At 42.2% G+C, this 20,981-nt stretch overlaps 1 protein-coding gene across 6 annotated transcripts in view; it reads right to left on the reverse strand.

Annotated features, from left to right (window-relative positions):
• SEMA5B (semaphorin 5B) overlaps window positions 1-20,981 on the reverse strand; it is a 278,179-nt gene that overhangs the window by 6,273 nt on the left and 250,925 nt on the right. For 5 of the 6 annotated variants that reach the window (XM_053947847.1, XM_053947848.1, XM_053947846.1 and 2 more), the window contains 4 exons: window positions 20,180-20,350; window positions 19,136-19,285; window positions 18,188-18,232; window positions 14,843-15,048 (listed from right to left, as the gene is read on the reverse strand). In XM_053947847.1, coding sequence (XP_053803822.1) covers window positions 14,843-15,048; window positions 18,188-18,232; window positions 19,136-19,285; window positions 20,180-20,350 — 572 coding nt within the window. Of the gene's footprint in view, window positions 1-14,774; window positions 15,049-18,187; window positions 18,233-19,135; window positions 19,286-20,179; window positions 20,351-20,981 lie in introns of those variants that run through there. The other variant, XM_053947851.1, reaches the window with a different exon arrangement.

Genomic DNA, 20,981 nt, shown 5'->3' on the forward strand with positions numbered 1-20,981 from the left:
AATACTGAAGTAGTGTGGCCAACAGTCTGCTGCTTTGTGCTGGAGTCTGGGAAACAAGGAAGCCAGCCTCAGTCCTCCAGTGCTTGCTATGCTTCCTTGGGAAATCCAATTAACTGCTCTGTGCCTGCATGTCTTCTGACCCAGCTTGAGAAAAACAAAGTTTGAGATTCCCTGTAAAAAGGCATTTTACTAAGTACTACCACCAAGTATTTGGGGGAGTTGCTCTCTGGTGAGCCCCACAGGTGTTCACACTGTCTGTACATGATGGCTGCTGTTTCTTACTGCTGTTCCTAGTCTGGGATATCCACTGCCGGCACCGTAACTCCATGGCCACAGCAGGAAGGAAGATGAAGAGGCTGAGTCCCACTGCCACAGTTTATCCGGACTCTCTTGAAGCTGGTCCAGCATCCAGGCCTTGTCTGGGTTGGTTAAGATTCATGACATGACAGGATTGCCACCTCTGAAACTTAGTGAGATGAAAATCCTGACCTACAATAGCTCAGGATCATCTTGATATGAGGACAAAGGCCTCAGGACTCAACTTCTTTGGCTTTGAGATGGAAAATCTGTATGAGTTTTAACATGTGCCACAGTATTTAAAACTAGCCCATTACAACAGATTTAGCAATTAATTAACATGATTTGCATTTTTCCTTTTCTCTCTTCTTATGTTCATACAATACTTAGGAAAAACACCACAACTGGTCATTTGCTCCTTTTGGTTTTATTTTTGATGGAGGGCTTATATATTAGGGAAATACCTCATAAAATGGTTTAGTGGAATTTATAATGCAATTAGCCACAAAGAATTTGTCTCTGGAAATGCTGCAATGGCACTACTGTCCTAAATCAGCATGATCAATGTGCACTGCCTTAACATTTCCCCCCCACAAACTTATTGTCTGTCTCATCTTAATAAACAGATGATTAGGTTTCTTGGCACTGGAAATTGGTTGATATTTTGTAGAAGGGAAATTAAGCAGCAGTGAAATTTAGAGATGTACACAGACACAGTCATGCATTCACTGCAGGAGAAGAGGTTGCAGTTAAATCTCTTTGGGTCAATTCCTGTGCTGCTTTACTCAGAATTTTAACCCCTGCTCTCATCCCGCAGCTCTTCACAGTGACGGTACAGAGATGGCCAGTAACTTTCCTTTTGGAAGGCATTTCCCCATCGCTGTGTGGCTTATGCCATTGAGGTCAGAGTCTCCTGATAGTCTGAATCACTGGAGTTCCTGTGGGATGGGAACATCCTGCTGCACCCACCCATGGATTCCCACAGCAATCTGATCAGTTCCAAGAGGAAAGGCAAGAGTTGTCACCAAAGCACAAGTACAGCCTGTCACAAAAACCAACACTGACCAGACCTTGTCTCCCAGCCCAACTCCTACCAGTGTCTCTTCCTCTCAGCCCTCCTGAGCCAGGTCCCCAGTCTGACCAGGGCCAAAAAGTGCTTCCTGAAGACAATACCCAGCATGTCCTCCTAGAAGGGACAGTCCTTTGGTGCTTTTGCAGGGGCTTGTCAGTGGCTGCAGCAGCTAAGCTGACTGAAGCAGCCCAGCCAGCACTAGTGCTCACCAGAGGTTTCAGGGAAGGAAAAGAGACTTGCCTTTGCAACCTGAGCCCTCCTGCACCACTGTCCTGCACCCTCCAGGGTGATAGATGTGTCAGTCGTCTGAGCACCTCCAGACCCTTCCAATGACACTTTTCCTGACACTCAGCCTGTACCTTACTTTTACCTTCCTTTTACTGTCTGCTTCCTCCCTTATCAAACACTACTGACTGCCCTTGCCAGCAACTACAACCTTTTACAACTGCCTGCTCAGTAAGCAGAAAGAACCAAAAGCCTGATCAATGCTTACTGCTGCAAATTACTTGTGGCACAATCTCTGTGCCATACACACAATGTATTCCAAACACCGACAAAATGCATTTCAGGCCATCATTTTGGTCCTATCCTGCCTTGAGAAGAAAGAAGCTTCTGGTATTTGTGCAAGCATAACATTCCACATAAAAAGTGAGGCCAGATTGAGGTAATATGAAAACCTATGGAGTGCACTTAGGAAAAGTACTCCATTCAACTAAAAATCATTTATTTTACCTGCTTCCTTCCTTACAGTATGAGCCATGACATCCTGGCATAGCTGATATAATTTGTTTCTTTTGGTCTGTTCACCACTAACCTCAATTCAAGGGCCTCTTGGCAGAAGGAAAGCCACCAGCATGCTCTAACACAGCCAAGTGGATCACTCAAAAGCAAGCCCAACTTAACTGCTTTCTTTAAATGCCACCTTACACAGCCTTTAGGCTGCATTGGCATATAACTAATATAATTTGAAAAAATCCCTGACCCAGGAACTCTGATTTGTCAAGCAGGGATGTTTTCAGATGGACTATGATGGTTATGGCTTTAACAGACTGTAAAAGAGCAGCAGCTTGCTCCCTTATATGTGATCTGTCAACTAACCAAGAGGTCCAGTCTTCTTGTCGATGAATTGCATGTCCATGCCACACACAACAGAATCCTGAGTACTTCAATATTTATGGAATTGTATGAACAATCTGATCACTCATGCAAGTGTGCGGTTAGAAGTGGAGGAGAGTGAGGGGAAGGGTCACATCACAGGCAGAGCACTCACATACACTCACAGGCTACTTCTCCCAGTTACAGCCGAGTGCTGGGTGTGTTAAACATGATTCTATTGTACCATATGCATACATTTAACTCTGTTCAGCTTTCTCCATTGATATTTTTAACCTACGTCATCATTCAGATTTTCCATTTGTTCATTTTTCTCCAGCAAGACCTTGCCACTACTTCCCCAAATTCAGCCTCTGCTCCAAATCATTAAGTCATTATCCACTGACCTACTTGCTTACATTCACGCAGATGTACCAAAACATCTTTACACATAACAGTATGGGACTTCCAGTACTACTCCCAACTCCCATCCCACAGCTGCAAGTATAAGCTGTGTAAACATTTCTTACACACATAAACAGATCAACTGTTTCAATTTCCAGTATGAAGTAATGAAAATTTCAAAACTTGATTTAAAAAGTAGATGGACTTCCAATTAAAAGGAAGTCCATATATATTTGAGAAGCTAAAGTGAAAATGATACTTCTAAAAGTATCTGATACTCATACAACTAATACCAAAATTAGGGCAAGAATGTAGTTCCTACAGGGTAACATATGATGGCAAGATTTCCTTAATCTGCTCATGTAGAAAGCACTCAGCTTTTCAGAGCTCAGCATTCTCTCTGAGCTCCAGATCTTTCTATTTTGGGGGTTGTGGAGTCAGCAAGTTTCCCAGGAGTTTTGTAGGTTAATCTTCACCAGCTATGCAGCAGCAGAATCCCAGTGAGTCAGTGGGCAAGGACAATTTCCCCCAAACTCACACCTTCTCCACTATTTCTCTGTGAACAGGTGTAATTTCACTTCTTCTACCTCCTACCCATGACACTTTCCTCTTTAAAAAGGTAAAAAAGAAAAAAGGTTGGGTGACCTTCCCTGGGTAGCTTCAAGCAAATTTTTTCAGTGTTTATGGTTACCACCACTTTAACCTCTGAAGAGGCTGAACAATGCAGTGCACACCTTTCCATGGCTCATCAGAGATGTGCTGCCTGTGCCAGGGATGCACAGTTTTAAATTTCCACCTTGGAATTTTGTTTATAATGTTGAACGTCACAGTGTACTACAGAGGACTACAGAGAAAAACTTCCCCTTTCCTTCACCACAGGATGAGTATAGGCATGAAGGGGTAACAATTTCAATCACTGCTAACCTTGGTCATCCACAGGAGAAGGTCTAAAATCAGGGTCCAGGGAGCAGACAGCAACTTTGTAGCCAACCCATTCCTCTTAGTAAATCCAAATGAAGCCCATGTGCATCCCTCATCCTTCCACTGCAGAAATCAAGGACAACACTCCTGCTGAACTCAGTCACACAAATATTCCTAAAAGAATTGAGGCAACCTTTCCATCTTTCCTTGTAACAGCATCCAACAGACCTCCTGTGGCAACAGTGGGATGGCCATTACGCCCCCTCATTCCCCAGGAAAATTGAGGGATAAGGGAATTGTACAATGATGTAATGAAACTGAGATCCAACACTGAAGTTCTTTTGTGCTCCTTTTAAACCATTTGCTTCTTGCAGTGAAATCAGATTGAGCAAAATGCCTTTTTGATGCAGATCAGCTGTTTCATGGAGCTAGACATGCCTTCTTGTTAAAGGATGTTACTTTTTGCATTGTTGGAACATTAGCCAAATAACTCAGGGCTGTGGAAATATATTAATATTATGAAACGTTTCCTAAAGCTTATACATCTCTGGAAGTACCAGGGCAGAGATCTCTGAATTATAATTAATCAGTAAATTTGGGAATAATTAGCATAATAATTACATTTCAACAAAATAAACCATACAACTAAAATAACCTCTTTTGGCAATAACTGACACCAAGAAAATACATGACGTCTGGCCCACCCACATGTTCCCTTTCTTCTGATCAACTGGATGCCACAACACTGCTGTGCCTCTTGAGCTAAGAATTACAAATAACCCTGGAAAGATGGAAAGTTGCCAGAAAGACCTTATGAGACCCATGTATTTACTCCAAGCTAGGAGTGATTTTTAAGACTTGAATGATTCCTCTTTCTGTTTTTACTTTGCTTAGTGTCTTATGCCAAACAAACTATCTCACCTGATACTTTTATAAAACCTCTTAAGCTCTGCCTACATGGAGTCAAAGGAAGTAGTGGCCAGGGTTTATGTACTGAGCTTTTTCCTGATGAATTCAATAAGGCTGTTTGCAGGATTTACAGTGAAGTGTAGATGTACAGATGGGGAACCTATTTTCTGTATAAGAAGGTTATTCATCTCAAAAAGAGATACAAAAAATCCCACTGGGACACTAAACTTATGATTGCATTTTCTTTTTGGATGGAAGCTTACCATATTTTTAGACTGGAGATTCTTTGTTCACTGTTATTGGTAAATAAATTAAACAACCCCCAAATGACGGCAGCATCTGTAGATGTGCTCAGGTTGACAATAGAACTAACATCCAATTATCAGAAAACGAATAGCTGAAGTTATTTATAGCTGTTTGAAAATAGCTATTTTATCCTTGCACTTAGGAGGGAGTGAAGTTATATTACTGCCATTGTAAACTTATAAAACCCTTCAGAGCTGGCAACATAAAGGACCATTGTCAGAAGGATGTTTTGGCACATCTCTGACTTCAAGCTCATGAGTAAGATGGCAAAACAAACTGCATGTAATAGAAAGGCAAACTGAAGTATTTTTCTGAACTAGAAACTGAAGTCTGAGGAGGTCATGGAAATCTTCCCACTGGCAAGTGCAGGTGTCTAGCCTAAAGCTTGCAATTTAGCCCCAGCTTGCCTATGATTTGGGGGTGGCAACACCCATGACGTGGTGTCCAGACACAAAGGAGGAATTCAAGGCTGCCCCAACTGCTTCTCAATATAGCTGGTGCACAGGATATAGCAGACATGATCTCAGCTGTGTGGGAAGGTGTAAACTGTTTCCTTGCTGCACTCCTTGGTGAATGCCCTTCCTGGGTGCCCCACGCACACAAGAGTGTTACTAGAGAGGCTAGAGCACCTCAGCTACAGCATCTGGCCCTGCACATGCTCCAGTACTCAGACAAATTCACCAGAGGCATAATCATGGCCCTTTAAAACTGACATTAATCACTCTGGGTGCAGATGATGGTTTGGAGCACTGGGCTCTACTGAGCTTCAGCTGATGGTAACTACTCCGGGGCTGTCTGGGGCACAGCTCCCACTGCCCCGATGCTCTCATACTGCGGCAAGCAGCCTTGAGGTTTTGGATGATCTGCTTGTTCTGGTGAATTACCAGCACAAGTTGTGCAGCCTCATGCCAGCCCACAGTGCTGCATTTAGACTGAGAATTGCAAAGGTGTAACTGCAGTGGTGAAAAAAGAAGTAGTAAAAATAAAAATAAGAGTAAAAACTGGGCCCCATTTGCCATCTGCTAACTCCATTCAGTCTTACTTACTCCATTATAGTTGTACTGCTCTCCAAATTCTCCCACCCTCTAAATAGCTGCTTTTTGATTATTTTCCTCAGGATTGCTTTGTTTTCTCCCCATGTTGCCTCTCACCTTGTTATTTCCTCTCTAAATTTGTAACCTCCTCAGGTCATTTTCCATTAGTCCTATACCACTGGCTGTTTTTTTGACACACCTCCCAGTTTAATATCTTCTGCTCATTTAATTAACACACTGACTGCATTCTCACCAAGCTCGTTAATAAAGACGTTAAATAAAGCCAAACCTTGCATTACTGCTTGCAGTGTCCCAAACAACTCCTCCCCATAGCCCTGTTTGTTCCCATCAACAATTGCCCGATGTTCACAGTCCATTAGCCAGGTTTCAATCTCTACAGCAGCCTTCCTGTCCAAGCCAATTTCTATTTATACATCACAAGATTATTTAAGACACCAATACCACCCTCTGTTCTTTATATATATGGATGAGTGAAGCTACATTTTTAACCAGCTGAGAATCTGCATCTCAAACTCTGTACAAAAAGTGATTATGTTTGATTTCTCCCTGCTCAGCATTAGGTCTTGGCTCAGCTGTCAGCTCAGCTGAGCCACCTTTCATTTCATCAGGGTGTGTGATATGTTGCCTCTCAAATATGAATTCAGATCTTCCTGCATGTTAATACTGACACAGATTTGTTTCAATGAGTTTCCATTGCTGTAACTGAAAGCATAGTCGAGTCAATCCCATTTGTTTCTCCTGGTTTCACTCTCTAGTGTGGCCCTGACTGGCAAATTTTACAGACGGAGCAGGATAGATGTTCTGTCTTATCCCCAAATCCAACTGACATTTCCCACCAGATTTACACAAGCTAATTTACTCAAGCTACTTCTGTAGCTTAACAGTGACTCAATTAGCAGGGCAGAAATGGGCCTGCTTTCTCACTAACACTTTTGTATTACCTTTGCAATTCATGGCACTGGGGGTTTGCCTAAGGTCCTTGATATTTATATAGGTAATTGGAGTTGTTCATTAGCTGGTTCTCAGAGACTGTGGGATACAGTCCATCTAGATTCCTTCATCCACAGATTTTCAGTTCTTTCCTTTATTCACATGCTTTGTGCCAAATCTCAGGATGGTATTAGAGCTGACTTCACAAGGATTCCTCCAGCTTACTCTGCCTCCATCCTCCCAGTATGGGAGTGCAGGCAGAGTAACTCCTGCTTCCCCTATGCCAACCCTCTCGTGTATATATAAATTATGATCCAGGGAAAGTGGCTGTGGCTGTAGTGTTGCCCCAGCCTGTGCAGCTCATGCTGTGGCAGCAGCCAGTGCATCCTGAGCAGTCCTGAGCTCTCAATGACTCTTCAGGACTGGGTGGTCATGATCCAGAAAAAAAAAGCTCAATTATTTCATCTGTCCTCACTTAGAGCTGCCAAACCCTCTGGAAAGTGAGCTCTAGTCCTGAACACTGACACAGCTATCTTTATTTTGTATGCATGTAGCTCAATTTCTTTATTACTCTGCTTAAGAATCCATTAATTGCAAGTGGAACTGTTCAAGAAGAATATCAAGGCAGCTCGTCTCCAAGTGTAGCACAAAGGTTATATGTTTTCTGATATTTATTGTTTGTCTAATATTACCTTCTCCCTTTGCTTTAGCTCCCTGCCTCTTTCATGGTTCCCTTTAAAGTCTTCTGCAAACACATAATTAATTCCTCCTGCACATCTTGGTGGCACCGAGGATTTCCTGGTTCAGCTAATACACATGATACTTCTAGCCAGAGCTTCGAGGCGACAAAGAGGAGAGAACCGCCCCAAGCACCTGGACCAAGGGAGAACCATTAACTTCTAGCAAATGAGGAAAGGGTATATTTGAAATATTCCACTGCTGACCAGTAGAGGGAAGTCATGTAAGTAGGCAGCAGCAAGTCCAGTGCAATTTTGTTATGCCCATTTCTGTAGTTCTTCAATTAATTGTTCTTCCAGCACAGCTGGGTGGGTGCAGGCATGTACATGTCAACCTCAGAGAAATTAGGAAAGGAGAAAATTGCAAGAAAAAGGTAGTATCAGTCATTAGATCAATTAGTGTAGCTGGAAAAATCAGATAAGCTTTAGAACACATCTGTCTGTCTTCAGTTCTGAAACAGCAGCTCACATGTTCAGAAACCTACCAGATTTTCCAGCTACACTCATTGATCTAATTAAAAACAAACCAAAACTTGTCTGCCTACAAACAGATTATCACAACTGCAGTAATACTACTCCAAAGAAAGGCTCATGTGAGCATCCATGATGATGTAGCCTGTGAGAAGGCAGAGCATGGACCATATCCCTAACCTGGCTGTAGAGGAGGTATGCCTGGTTGTAAAGAAGGAGCAGAGAAGGCTGAGTCAATAAATAGAAAATCATGACAGGATACTATGAAGCATCTACCCACAGTGTCAAAACTTCTAAACGTGGCTTTAAAACAAAAAATAATCTCAAAAGCCAGATTCTCTTAAAAATGGTGGGGAAAAGGGAACAGTGAGGATTCCCACTCTATAGGGAGCAGCAACACCTGTGAAGCAGCAAGGGCTTGCATGAAAAACAGATGGAACAGAGACTCAATTCCCATCAGGGGACTGCTGTGAGCAGCTGCTTAGTATCCCAGAGGGAGGAGGAGCAAGGTAACACTCCGATCTGAACTGGCGATCTCCCCTGCTCTTAAATTATCTACGCGAGTGCGATATCTGTGACTCACACACAGCAACCCGCGGAGCCCCTGCTGCCACGGGGTGGGCACAGCGCCAGGAGAGGCACATCCCTCCCTGGGCACAATCATCCCAGGACAGCCACACCTCCAGGCATGCTTGACTGCTCAATTTGACTCGAGCCAATGATATAAAGGGAAAAAAGACACTAATAGATTTTGACTGAGACGCACCACTTAATCCTTTTTTCCCCATCAGTAAGCTCTCTTGCTTTCCCTTCATAGTAGGCATTATGCAAATCAAGAGTCCCCTGAAGTGATATTTGCAACTGCAGGATCATACAAGAAAGGGCACAATGCTTCTTTGCCAATTCAACCCCCTGCCCCTACTATTCTATTTCAAATAATACTATACTCATGGTAAGTACTAAAAATATGTACTCTACCATTCAAGCACTTAATAATCTTAAATGCCACTTTGTTCAAGGGAAATGGCCTTTGTTAAACATGCAATTCACTGGGAACAGAATTTATATTTCAATCTGATCTACTGTATCTATCTATATATATATGGCTTTTTTCCCCCAGCTGATTACATCAGCTAACGACATGCAGGTAAAGCAAATACTTCAGGGAGACTGTTGATAACTTCTTGAGAATGCTGGGTATCATTAACTACTGCTTTATATGTGAACTTTACAGCCACTTCCTGGGGCTTGAAGATGAAGTGAAAGGGTCACTGGGAAAAGAAAAAAGCTTATATCACAGCGCTATCAACGTATGTGCTGTGATCACAAAAAAGAAATGGGTTAGCCAATTTTAGTTGAAGTAACAACACATCAAATTAAGTGGCAGGACACTGAAACACAAAGTTTTCCATGGAGAAGCAAACATCCTCAGAGAGCAAGGCTGACTTTGACAAACATTCCTCTAGGGCACTCGACAGCAGCATTAATAGCTTTAACTTAAACCACTAGCTGCCTCCTCTCTATAAAAAAGGTGTGATTTTCAGCAGCAATGAAAATGACCATCACCAAGAGAGAGACATTTAAAATCCATACAGAGATTCACTTTCCTATACCCTAAGCTCTACTTTTTTTTTTTTTTTCTTTCTTTTTTTTTTTTTTCCACAAAATAAAATCACAGAATATTCTGAACTGGAAGGAACCCACAAGAATCATCCTGTCCATCTCTCAAGAGAATGGCCCATACAGAATAACCTTGGTATTATTACACCATGCTCAAACCAAGTGAACTAATCTTCTTTTTGCTAATTTTTTCCAAGGTTGAAAACCACACCAAACATCCAGCATGTTATTTTATTCAGAAGAATTCATCTTCCAACGACAGAATTGGTTTCTGTGTCTCAGCTCTCCATGTTAGTATTTTATTGCCATGAATTAATTGGGATTAGTAATGAAGTGTGGATCACAGGGCCCGGAGTCCTTCGCAGGGGGTGTCTGCTCTGCACTCTGTCATTTGTTTCCCAACAGCATTGTTCTCACTTCATTAGAAAATATTTGTTGCAGCTTCTAATTTATATAGTCCAAGTGATCTACTGATTATTCTCCCCATTTTCTGGTAACTGCATCTATATTTGCTGTATAATTTGAGGCAAGTGCAGGACTCACAGTTCTACTATAGTTAATGTGTATTGTTCTAATGTCCTAGAAAATTTAGATATCAAGCAGTACATCAAACAATTTCCCTCTTTCATTGACATATCCTGCATTCACTCAGTTCTCACCTCATCTTTTCCCACAATAAATTTAATCCTTGACATAAATGACTGTTTTGCTTCAGTGTTTGGCCCTTAGTTCCTACAACAGCAGTGCTGATGCCAGAGAAGATGCAATGCTCAGGTGCTTCCTCAGCTTATTTGAAGCATCAGTACAGAGAGTTTTACTGTATGACTCATGACTAAAGCTGTGTGGAAGGAAGGAAGGACAGAGGGAGGTCTGTCCAGCACAGTCAAACAAAGAAAATCTGCAGAATCATCATCAAAACTATTCTGCAAACTTACAGTTCTCACTGATCCCATCTGGCCTGATCCAAAGGCCACTGGATTTTGGATTTGGACCAATATGCAGACGCCTTTGTCCAAATCCCTTGTAGAATAAAATGTTGGCTCTCTTTATTGGCAGAGAATTTAGCAATAGGAAGAAGTTCAGTCCAAACCCTTTCTCCATGTGTGGCTGTTCTAAGAGATCCTAATTCACAAGGGCTCAGTCTTGACCCTACATCCTCCTGCTTCTACTGCAGCATCATCTGGCTTTCCATCAGCACAGCTCCGGTAAGTGACTCACACAAGGCATGGAACAGCTGAAGCAAGATGTTAAAAAGAGGATCTCCTCACTGCTTTGATTGTCAGTTATTATTTAATTGGCGTGGCAATACTGGGAAGGTTGTAGGTGATTCTGTAACCCGTCATGACAAAATGTGAAGAGCAGATAATTTTTATTTCATTATGCTTTTGTTCTGCACAGTCTTCAATATTGTCAGAGTGTTGTTTGAACTTCAACCAATTAATGAAACATGAACTGCTTATTAGGTGACCCAAAAGGTCTCTCCCCTACGATCTCTGAATACCAAATCAAAATCAACGTGTTGCTGGTAAATGCATATGCATGAAATCTTTCAAGACATCCTGGCTAAAATAGCTAATAATAAACCTCACATCATTCTTGAGAAAGCAGAACAGGAAGGGAAAAGGAGCCAACAAAAATAAAACATGCTTCTGCAAAACATTGCCTATGCAAGTTAGCATCAGCTACATGATCAATAGGTCAACCATTATGTATGGTATTTACATCTGATCTACATTACTGCACTGCTGTGCTGAAATAGCCAACAAGGCTCATATCAGCTAGCACTTCCTTCATTAAAATCTGCCTTCATATAAAATTTACCTTGATTTATGAGCTTGCATTCAGTGCTGTACGTTTGAATGTAACACTGCCAAACTTTCTACAGTGTTCACCTGCTGGTTGTAGAGCAGAGATATTTCAAACTAAAGATGGTTGCAGAAGGCTTATTATTATCAAAGAATGGAAAATAATAAACTTGTGCATATGGCCAGCCTTCTGCTACCATCATGTCACTGTGTATTATCATTTTTTGTTACTGAAAAGTAGTCTACACACCCTCTATTTCCCTAATCCTGGATTTATTAACTCTTTCACACAGACATACACATAAAAACCTACAATTATTCTTTTGGTTTCATTAAAAATGTTGAGGATGGTTTTCTTGGTATCTGCTGAATAGAAACTTATTTGGGTTTAGAATATGGAATCTTAGGTGCTTCCACTTTCTTTCACATGTACACATTTTAAATTCAGATAGGCCCATATCCACGATCAGTCCAACCCTCCTTATCAGGAAGGTGAATTTCAGCTTCTCCATCATTTTAATTCTGTGGCATTACTATAAAACCACACATGCTCCTTGAAGGCATGAAAAATCTCCCTCCTAACCCTTAAAAAAAAATCTGTCAGTTATTCCTAAATATAAACCTGGCTAATAACAAGTTCCGTAAGTAATTACACAGCACAGAGCACACCGAGCCTTTCCTTTTACTTCATTAATGCTATATGCTTCAAGGGAACACTGAAGAGTGGCAGATTTGTAGTATGAAATGAGAAATTTTCAGCCAAGAGCTTAGGAAAGGAGGGGCAATAGAGAAGGTGAGCAGAAGGAAATACTCAACACGAATGGAGAAAAGGAGGCTTCACTTGACAAATAGATTTTACCCTTTCTGTAAATCTCTTTGCCTCATTCACCACTCTCAAGTGTATGACTTTAGTTCTTCTCAGCAAGTAGCCCCTTGCTCCTAAACATTTAGCTTTGGTCTGTCCAATGACTGCAGATTTATGCACTTGAACTCTTTCACTTCCTAACATTCTGTAAATAAGCCCCATCTGGTCTATCTCTCCTTGTGTCCAAGTCCCTTCTCCCCCCAAAGTAACTCATACAGTCTCAGTTAGCTAATGCCTTCCTTTAAATAAACCAGACTTTTCAAACCTTGATCTAATGCCTAAGCTCTTTATGTCCCTCGAAAGAAGACTCTAACAGCTGCTCACTGTTACTATACACTAGATCAAGTATGCAGAGATGGATCTATCAAAGAGGTCAGCTCCCCCCTGACACCACATTAACTAATCTGCTGCTATTTTAAACTTTGCTTAGCTTTGTTATTACTTCTACTTCACTGCACCACTTGACATAGACATAGTGCATTTCATAACCCATTTACCCAATTGATCAAGATAGTTCTGTGAACAACCTCATCCTTCTAAATTTTAACCATTCTGCCTATTTTAGCATCATCTGATAACACATGATAGCACAGTATAAATCATGAAGAAAATGTTAACACAAATCCAGCCCTCTAACTACTTGCTTTTGGCCACAAAAATAAATTTGTCTCTTTTCTATATTGTTTGCTATTTAAGAAACAAGGGAATAGTCTTGCTCATTTCTTTATTTCTGCAAGCCTTTTTAATCTGGGTCTTCCTATTGACTTTGCCACAGCAGCTCCCATAGCTGAAAAGATTACTTGGGAGTTTGATGCTTCCAAGATCAAGTCCCTGTTCTTTACCTGTCTTAATAATTTATTACTGAACCTGCATATGCAGAGTGTGTAGAATAATGCAGCCTGTGAAACTTTGTTAAAAGTCTCTGAAAATCCCGATATGTCTGCTGCTTCCCTCCTATTTAAATCAATATTTATTTAATTTAAAAAAGGAATCCAATTTGCTTGACATGATTTACTTTCCACAAATCTATGCTGACTTGCATTATGATGCTGGACTCTTATTAAACTGTATGCAACTGTAGCCTTAAGCTTGCTAGCAAATATATTTTGAGACTGCATTTATAGGCATCAGTATCCTCTGAGAGGCTGCAATGCCCAACAAGCATTTCACCACACTCTTATTACCACACTGGTCAGTTATTCTCCAGCTCAAACTGTTTTCCTTTAAAACAGCAAAACAACACTGACCCTTCTCAAATTATTTGATGCATGCTCTTATTTCTGATATGCATTCACACTGCAAATCATAGCCATGTATCATAGCCATGTATGCTGTACTGTACCCAGCATTACACAATTCCTACTTAGAAACAGTCCTCAAAATTCAGGGAGTTTAGACTGTGGCAACAGTCCCACCACTGATCTTATTGTTGGGTCTCAGTGAAAGCTGGGCCAGACCAGCAGAGGCAGACAATCAAAATGTCAACAGCACGTAGCTGTAGGAAGGAACAAGCAGCTGCAGGGCTTCCTTCTGGCTTGTGTTCATGTCCCAAATAATGCTCCACACTGTTCAAGTGACCCTAGGCAGGCTGTTCCTCCTGTGGTGACATGAGGCCCCTCCACCCATGCCACTGCTCACTGCTCTGATCCCATGCTTCACCAGGAGGCTGATGCTCAATCCAGTCTCAGGGTATTGTCTGCAGCACCCTGGGTCCCATCTGCTCTGATAGTGGGTGATGCTCACTTTAGCAAGCCGACACGCCAACAACACATGCCACTTCAGCACTCATCTCCTGAAGCTTCAGCTCCCCACTCTGCTACTGTCACTGAATTCTGCACAGCTGCCTGGGGTAAGTTTCTTTCCAGTACTGATAGAGGGGGGCAAAAACCTCTCTGCTTTCTCATTCACTCCAATTTGGCAGTCACCAAAGAATTTCCAAAATCTCATCCGACCACTGCACATTTTCCCAGCTATTTGTGCAATGAAGTTTCCATTTTTATTCTTCCTCCCCTCCATTTCCTCTTACCATGCACTAACAATGCACTGAACTGAGCTCTTACTGATTTTTTAGAGGACAATTTGTATACATTCAATAGTCAGAATGGGCTGGAGTGTCTTGGTATGTACTTGCCAGACTGGCATTCATCAGGATTGTGAAACAGAACAAAATCCCACTGCAGTAATGAGGCTTTTTAACCCCTTTGTGACAGCACAGCTAAATGCCCTTTCAACCCCATGTATAATGCCATCAGCTGGGCACAGAAACACAGACCTACCCAGTTCCAAACATGACATGAATACAGAATTTATTTAGGCAGTATCAAGCTGTTTGTGGTATTTCTCCTCAAGTACCCTACCTTGAACTCCATAGGGGTATACTTCTCATTCTTGGGGGTTGTGTTGCCCTTGTAATGGAGATGGTTGGGAGTGGTTGGATGGATAACAGTGGACTCTTGGGACTGCCTCTGGCAGCGCTGGCAATACACGTAAATCACAAACGTTAACAGGCTGGAGCCGAAGAAACAGGAGACCCCAGTGGCAATCAGATGGATGAGACTAAAACCTGCAAGGGAAATGACAAGAGATGCTATTTTTAAAGAACAGCCCTTTTCCCTCCCCTGACAAGACCACAGGTACAAATCAGAGCAGTGACATCTCAGGATCAACATTAATAAGCTGTTCTAACATAAACTGACATAATCTCCCTGCAAATCGGTCTCCCCACTGCAGCTCTGCCTTGTGCAGTTTAACAGGTTCATGCATTGTTTTCTCCAAGCTCCCTCCCTGTCTCTCCTCTCTCCCCTCTATTGATATTGAAACTAAACATTATGTTAAGCTGACAGCTAAAGAAATGAGCCATACAAACAATGCACATTAATGGATTCCAAAGCATGTGCGTGTCATGGAAATAAGGGGATAAAAATGCTCAGTGTTTCTCTGAAGGGGAAGGAAGGGAGGGAAAAGCACTTTTTGTCAGCTGCCCAAAATGCCTATGGGGCTGTGTGTGGGGTGGGGGAGATACACATTCCTCCCCCTTGTAATCCAAGTGTGCTCAGCATTCTTGCTTATTCATGGGATGGCATTGCCTTGGTCGTGTCTTCGATACCTCTGAGGTGTATTTGTAGTGCTAACAGTGAAATAGAGGTCCTCTGGAGAATGGGAAAGATAAAGTGGACAAAGGAAAGGGGGGCAGTGCTTGAAAAACACTTCTTTGTTGGCTTTCTCTGCAAATTGCAGAGATAGGAAATCAGTTGCAGGCAGGTGCTGGCGGGGTAGCTACAGTGCAAATACTTCAAAGAGAAAAGCTCTTGGACTATAAAAGCCTCCTGCAGAGATCTCTCCATGTGGGATTGCAACAGCACCCTTCAAGGCCAGCACTGACCTCTGGAAGGAGCTGGAGCTGGGCATCCCACACACTGGCAAGTACCTAACTCACCACTCTGATTGGTGGGGGAAGACAAAGTCAAACAGCACTCCTCATTCCTCCCTCACCTCATTGAATCTCACACCCCACAGTAAAACCCACCACCACCAGATCTATGACAATAGAACCAACAGTAACGACCATTAGAGCCACCAAGTTATCAAAGCAACCAGAGGCATTATGGGATGGCAAAACTTTATGACCCCATTGTATTTTGCTGTGTGCAGGGGGGACTATACAGAAAAGAATCAGCTATTTTACTTCAACTGCTTCTGCCTTTTCTTTGCCTTTGCTCTGCCATCTTTCAAACAGGAATGGCAGAGGTCTGAGAGCCCGAGGGGACCCCCTGTCTGCTGGCCCCAGGGCAGCTGTCCCAGGGGTCACTCACATCACCTCAGTGGCGACTGCAGTGGTAAATTTCCCGTAACACTTAAAAAGCCAATTCATTTGGACAGACTGCTGTGTTGACTTGACTGTGTGCAGAGAAATGGGGCTACTCAGAGAGTGGCTTTAAATGAGGCTCATTCTTAGTCTGATCACGGTGTGCAGTTTTTTGGTGCCATCTTACATTTTAAGTGATATGCTTTTCAAATAGCAGATTCTGCCCATTAGTCAATGGCTCTCGTCTAATCTCTAGTTAAAAAATATCCTTCTGATTTTAAAAAGAACAAAACCAATAGAGTTCTACAGCAAAGTAATACACTTCCATCATAATTACAGTACAGACCATACAGAATTTATTAGACTCATGAGCTACATTTATTTTTCAAACCATATTATAAAATTCCATTGCAATATTACCATTTTCTATTGTTTTGGATGACGGTCCAAAAAACCCAGCAGAAATACTGTAATTTTCTACTAAATGTCACTAGAGTTTTTAAAAAATAATTTTCCTTTCTAAAAACTTCTGCCTGTTTTGCATCACTCATGAGACCTAAAACACAGAATATGCAACTGTGTTCAGTAAAGCCACATGACATGCTGCCACATTCTCCTCCTGCCTAGCTTTGCTTATATCACAATGAATGTTTCATTTCACTGCCACATTTGCAAGTCACAACATAAAGCTCTCTCCTATTTCAGTCTCACCTCTGAAATACCCATCTGATTTTTCAAATGAGTTTTGGCTGTATCTTAGGGGGGAAAAATAATATTATTTTGTTTGCAGCATGTGAGTCCCCAAGGGGAAGCTTTTTGGTTCATCACTTTGAAAATATAGATTTTCTGAGACGCATCAACAGAATTTCTATTGATTGACTTCTTTGCCAAATACTGTAGAACACAACATCAATAAATAATATTAGCTATGGCAAAATGTAGATAGCAACAGCAAATACAGTGGTGGTGGAAAAAGAAGGAAATGTGGGTACAGTGCATAACAGTAGAGTGTAAGCTATAGCAAGGGGTCCTGGAATCAAAGCAGAACCATTGCACCTTCTGAGGGAGAAGGAGTGATGCAGGAAGGCAAATGTTACTTTGCAGGGGCTGAAATCTTAATTCCATTGACTGCCTTCAGTTGCAAACATTTCCATGCCACAAGTGGTATGCCTGTTTTTGCCATGATCTCTACAGGGAGAAGAGATTTTGGCAGCCTGAGGATCATCTAGATTTCAGAAAACAGGGATGTGACGCTAGCAGGAATTGGCATGGCCATTAGTGTGAAACTAGGATTTTATAATATTAAAGGAACCTGTCATTTTCTCCAGTCTGCATTTTTATCATAGGGGCTCCCAGGGCAGTGGAAAAGTGACACTAATGGCTGGACCTTTCTGGGTTACATGCAGAAAGGAGACACACCTTCTGTGAGAGGTGAGAACTTGAATGAAAGGAAGCACTTGGAGGACAAGTATAAACCTCTAATCTCGTCCTATATCAGCAAAGGATCTGTCTAAGAGACCCTGTTCACTGAAATCTTTATAGGTTATTTAAAAACACCTGCCTCCAAACAGCTGGAGGCTTACAATGGTGAATGGGGAATAACCCTTTCTTCCACCTGAACCATTTACCCTGGAGGTAGAGAGACATAAGCAATTACTCTCTGGTAATTAATGACCCTCAGTGGCCAACCCAAACTTCCAAATAAATAAAAATCTTGGACCTGACAAGTGGACATGTGATACATTCCTCCAGTCTGACTCAGACAGCAAGACTCCAGTGGAATTAAGGCTATCACTGGGATATGAGCTGTATAGATTAATGGTTTGGTTGATACTGCACAGGGAGAAAAAAAGTCAGGTTAAGATAAAAATAAGATATATAGTTAGTGGTAACCTACCTCCACAATTCGTGCTCTCATCAATGCTGGAGGCTGGCAGGATCACTAAACAAAGAAAAGAAGATTGGAGAAAGTTATCATTTTGCCACCCCTTTACTTCTTCAAATAATTAAACCCTTTGTGTTTCCGACACAAGAAGGTGCTTATATGTTCTGCAGCAAGCTGAGAGTCTCTCTAAATTGAATTATAAGCTCATGTTTTGAAACACATGCAACACAACCTCTCCAAAGATCTTATAATTTCAGTACTGTTACCTGATCACTCTTTAGCTTCTTCAATTTAGGGAAAAGATGTTAGCTGAAAAAACCATGAAAAAGAATACCATTGCCTAGAGATCTCATATTTTTATGTCAGTGCACTGTAATCCAAAAAAAAGAACATGTGGAAAGGCATTATTCAGTCTAGACCCATATCAGATATTTGCCTGAGAGATTCAATTTCCGGAAAGCACAGGGTGGACTATGCTGATGACCATCTGTCCATCAACAGTGTTGCTCTGTCAGACCCCAGATTAATCTCCCACTTTCACACCCCAGTTTTCTGCATCTGCCTCACCTTAATTCTTCACTCTTTTGGGATGCTTTTTGGATACCTGAAATCAATGACCTTCTGTTGTCCATATGCATACTGAGAACAGAGATAATTTTTATAACCCAGCCTAAGACAAATCATACAGTTTTAAAAGCTTCAATTCAGGTGAAGCAATACTAGTTATTTGTTACGGATCAAGGTAATTCTTTTTAAAAGAAATATTAAGCTGCTTAAGGGAAAGCCATTTATCCTGTGCTGCCACAAGGGAATTTATAATGTTTATCAGTTTCCTTATTTTTCTAGAAGCATCCAAGCCCAGTTTTTAATAGAGAAAATCTCAGCCTAGTTTGACAGTCCAGGCACGAACTTCTCTCCCAAACTGGCTCACCCTGTCCTCCTGAATGACATGGTACGTACCAGGAATTTCATTGTACAGGCACTCCTGGTACTGGGTGCTGTTTCCGACGCACTGGGAAGAGTCCGGGCTGTGCACCTCGCAGTAGCGGCTGCGGTACTGGATGCCCTCTTCATTGCACAGGCTCCACTCTGACCACTCTGACCAGCCACCTGAAATCCAGGGTCAGGAAAACACACAAACAGCGTCACCAAGAAGGAAAAGGATGCTTTGTAGATACCAGACTTCTCCCATGCTGAAGGATCCTAGATCCTGGCCCGGGCCTCTCTCACACATCTTTTCCATGGGTCCTTAGTGGATTTAATTTTCTCAGTGCAAGCATCACACTCCACTTGTCAGGTTGTAGTTCTCTTAATGTGGACTAAACTAACCCTTGGTGGAGCACTGCACAGAACAAAGTTGTCTGTGCCAACCAGCTCTCTGGTTAAAGACATACAAGAAGCAGGGTGGGGCAACGTTGCACCAGGACCGCCAAGCTTTGATGTGGCCTCCCAAAGATGCCTCAAGCAGCCAGCACAAATTAGAGCACCTCACAGAGTTTTGCTGAGGTTCCTAAGGACAGGAGTCAGCCTGCACTGGATCAGAAATACACAAAGGTAGTTCAAAACCAGCACAAATCTAAACCCTGTCCTCTGAGTTGTAGCACAATGCTGATCTGTTGTCTGTGAAACAAAAAGGAAGGACTGTTCTTCAGCAGCTGTGCAGATTGCTGCCTCATGACTCCTTTTATTTGTCAGGTCAACTTCCACATTGAAGATCCAACTTCCTGCTTTTTCTGTTACTTGAAAGGGATCAACCATTAGCAAAATTTTGCTTGACTGGCATCAGAATGCAAAAGCAAGGGCCAGTGAACAGGCAAAGAGAAAGGAGTTTCACTGCAGCTAACGCTGGGACGTCTCCTTATCCCCTGGCTCAACAGACATCGAATAAATGATCAAAAAACTTGTAACTGATGGTGTTTCTGATTTGTATTTTAAACATTTTGCAGCTGTGCCTTGCTTCCACCAGCATGGAAGCCAGCTGGATTAGGGATGAGAAGCGGCTACCTTGGCAGGGGTGCGTGTTGCAGAGGGCCTCCTCGGTGTGCAGCCCGATGCAGATGTCCTCCCCGCTGGACGGAGCTGGGTTGGTGCAGGTCCGTGTGCGCTGGTAGTGCCCACCCCCACAGGTGGCTGAGCAGTGAGACCAGGGAGTCCAGCAAGACCACGAGCCTTTCACTGGAGGACATTGAAAAGCAAGCACAGACAGGTAGAGGCCATTGGTTACTCCCCTCACTGTGACAAAGGTGGAGATCCCCAGTGTCTCACCTTGCACATCCACTCTGCCCACACTAGCTAGCAGTTTTCCTGCACCTGGGGCACTTGGGCCTGACAACAAGAACTTCACATCAAGAGAGGTACAAATCCACTTCACTCTGTGGATGCAAAATGAAATCTATGCAGAAAAAGACTCTGAGTCATAAAGTGCCAAAACCAGAAACTATTCTTTGTTGTAGTCATTAATATTCACTGAGATATTCTACTCCATTCTATTCCTTTCCTTTTTATAAAACAGCATTGCTGTTGTTATTATTATTATTATTATTATTATTATTATTATTATTATTATTACTACTACTACTACAATGACTACTATGTTGTCTCTTGAAACTCATAGCAACAGCAGATTTACTTGGGAAAAAAGCACTGTAGCACCGAAGTTGAGCTTATATGGCACCTTTCTGTGGGAGGCCCAAGTCCTCTAGTTCCAGCCCTCAGGAAACAGCAACTCAGAGGCTTTATTTATTGACCCTACTCATTGCAGGGGCATTGAACTAGGTGACCTTTAAAGGTCCCTTCCAACCCAAAC

This window comes from Vidua chalybeata, chromosome 7, assembly GCF_026979565.1.
Source record: "Vidua chalybeata isolate OUT-0048 chromosome 7, bVidCha1 merged haplotype, whole genome shotgun sequence".
NCBI lineage: Eukaryota > Metazoa > Chordata > Aves > Passeriformes > Viduidae > Vidua > Vidua chalybeata.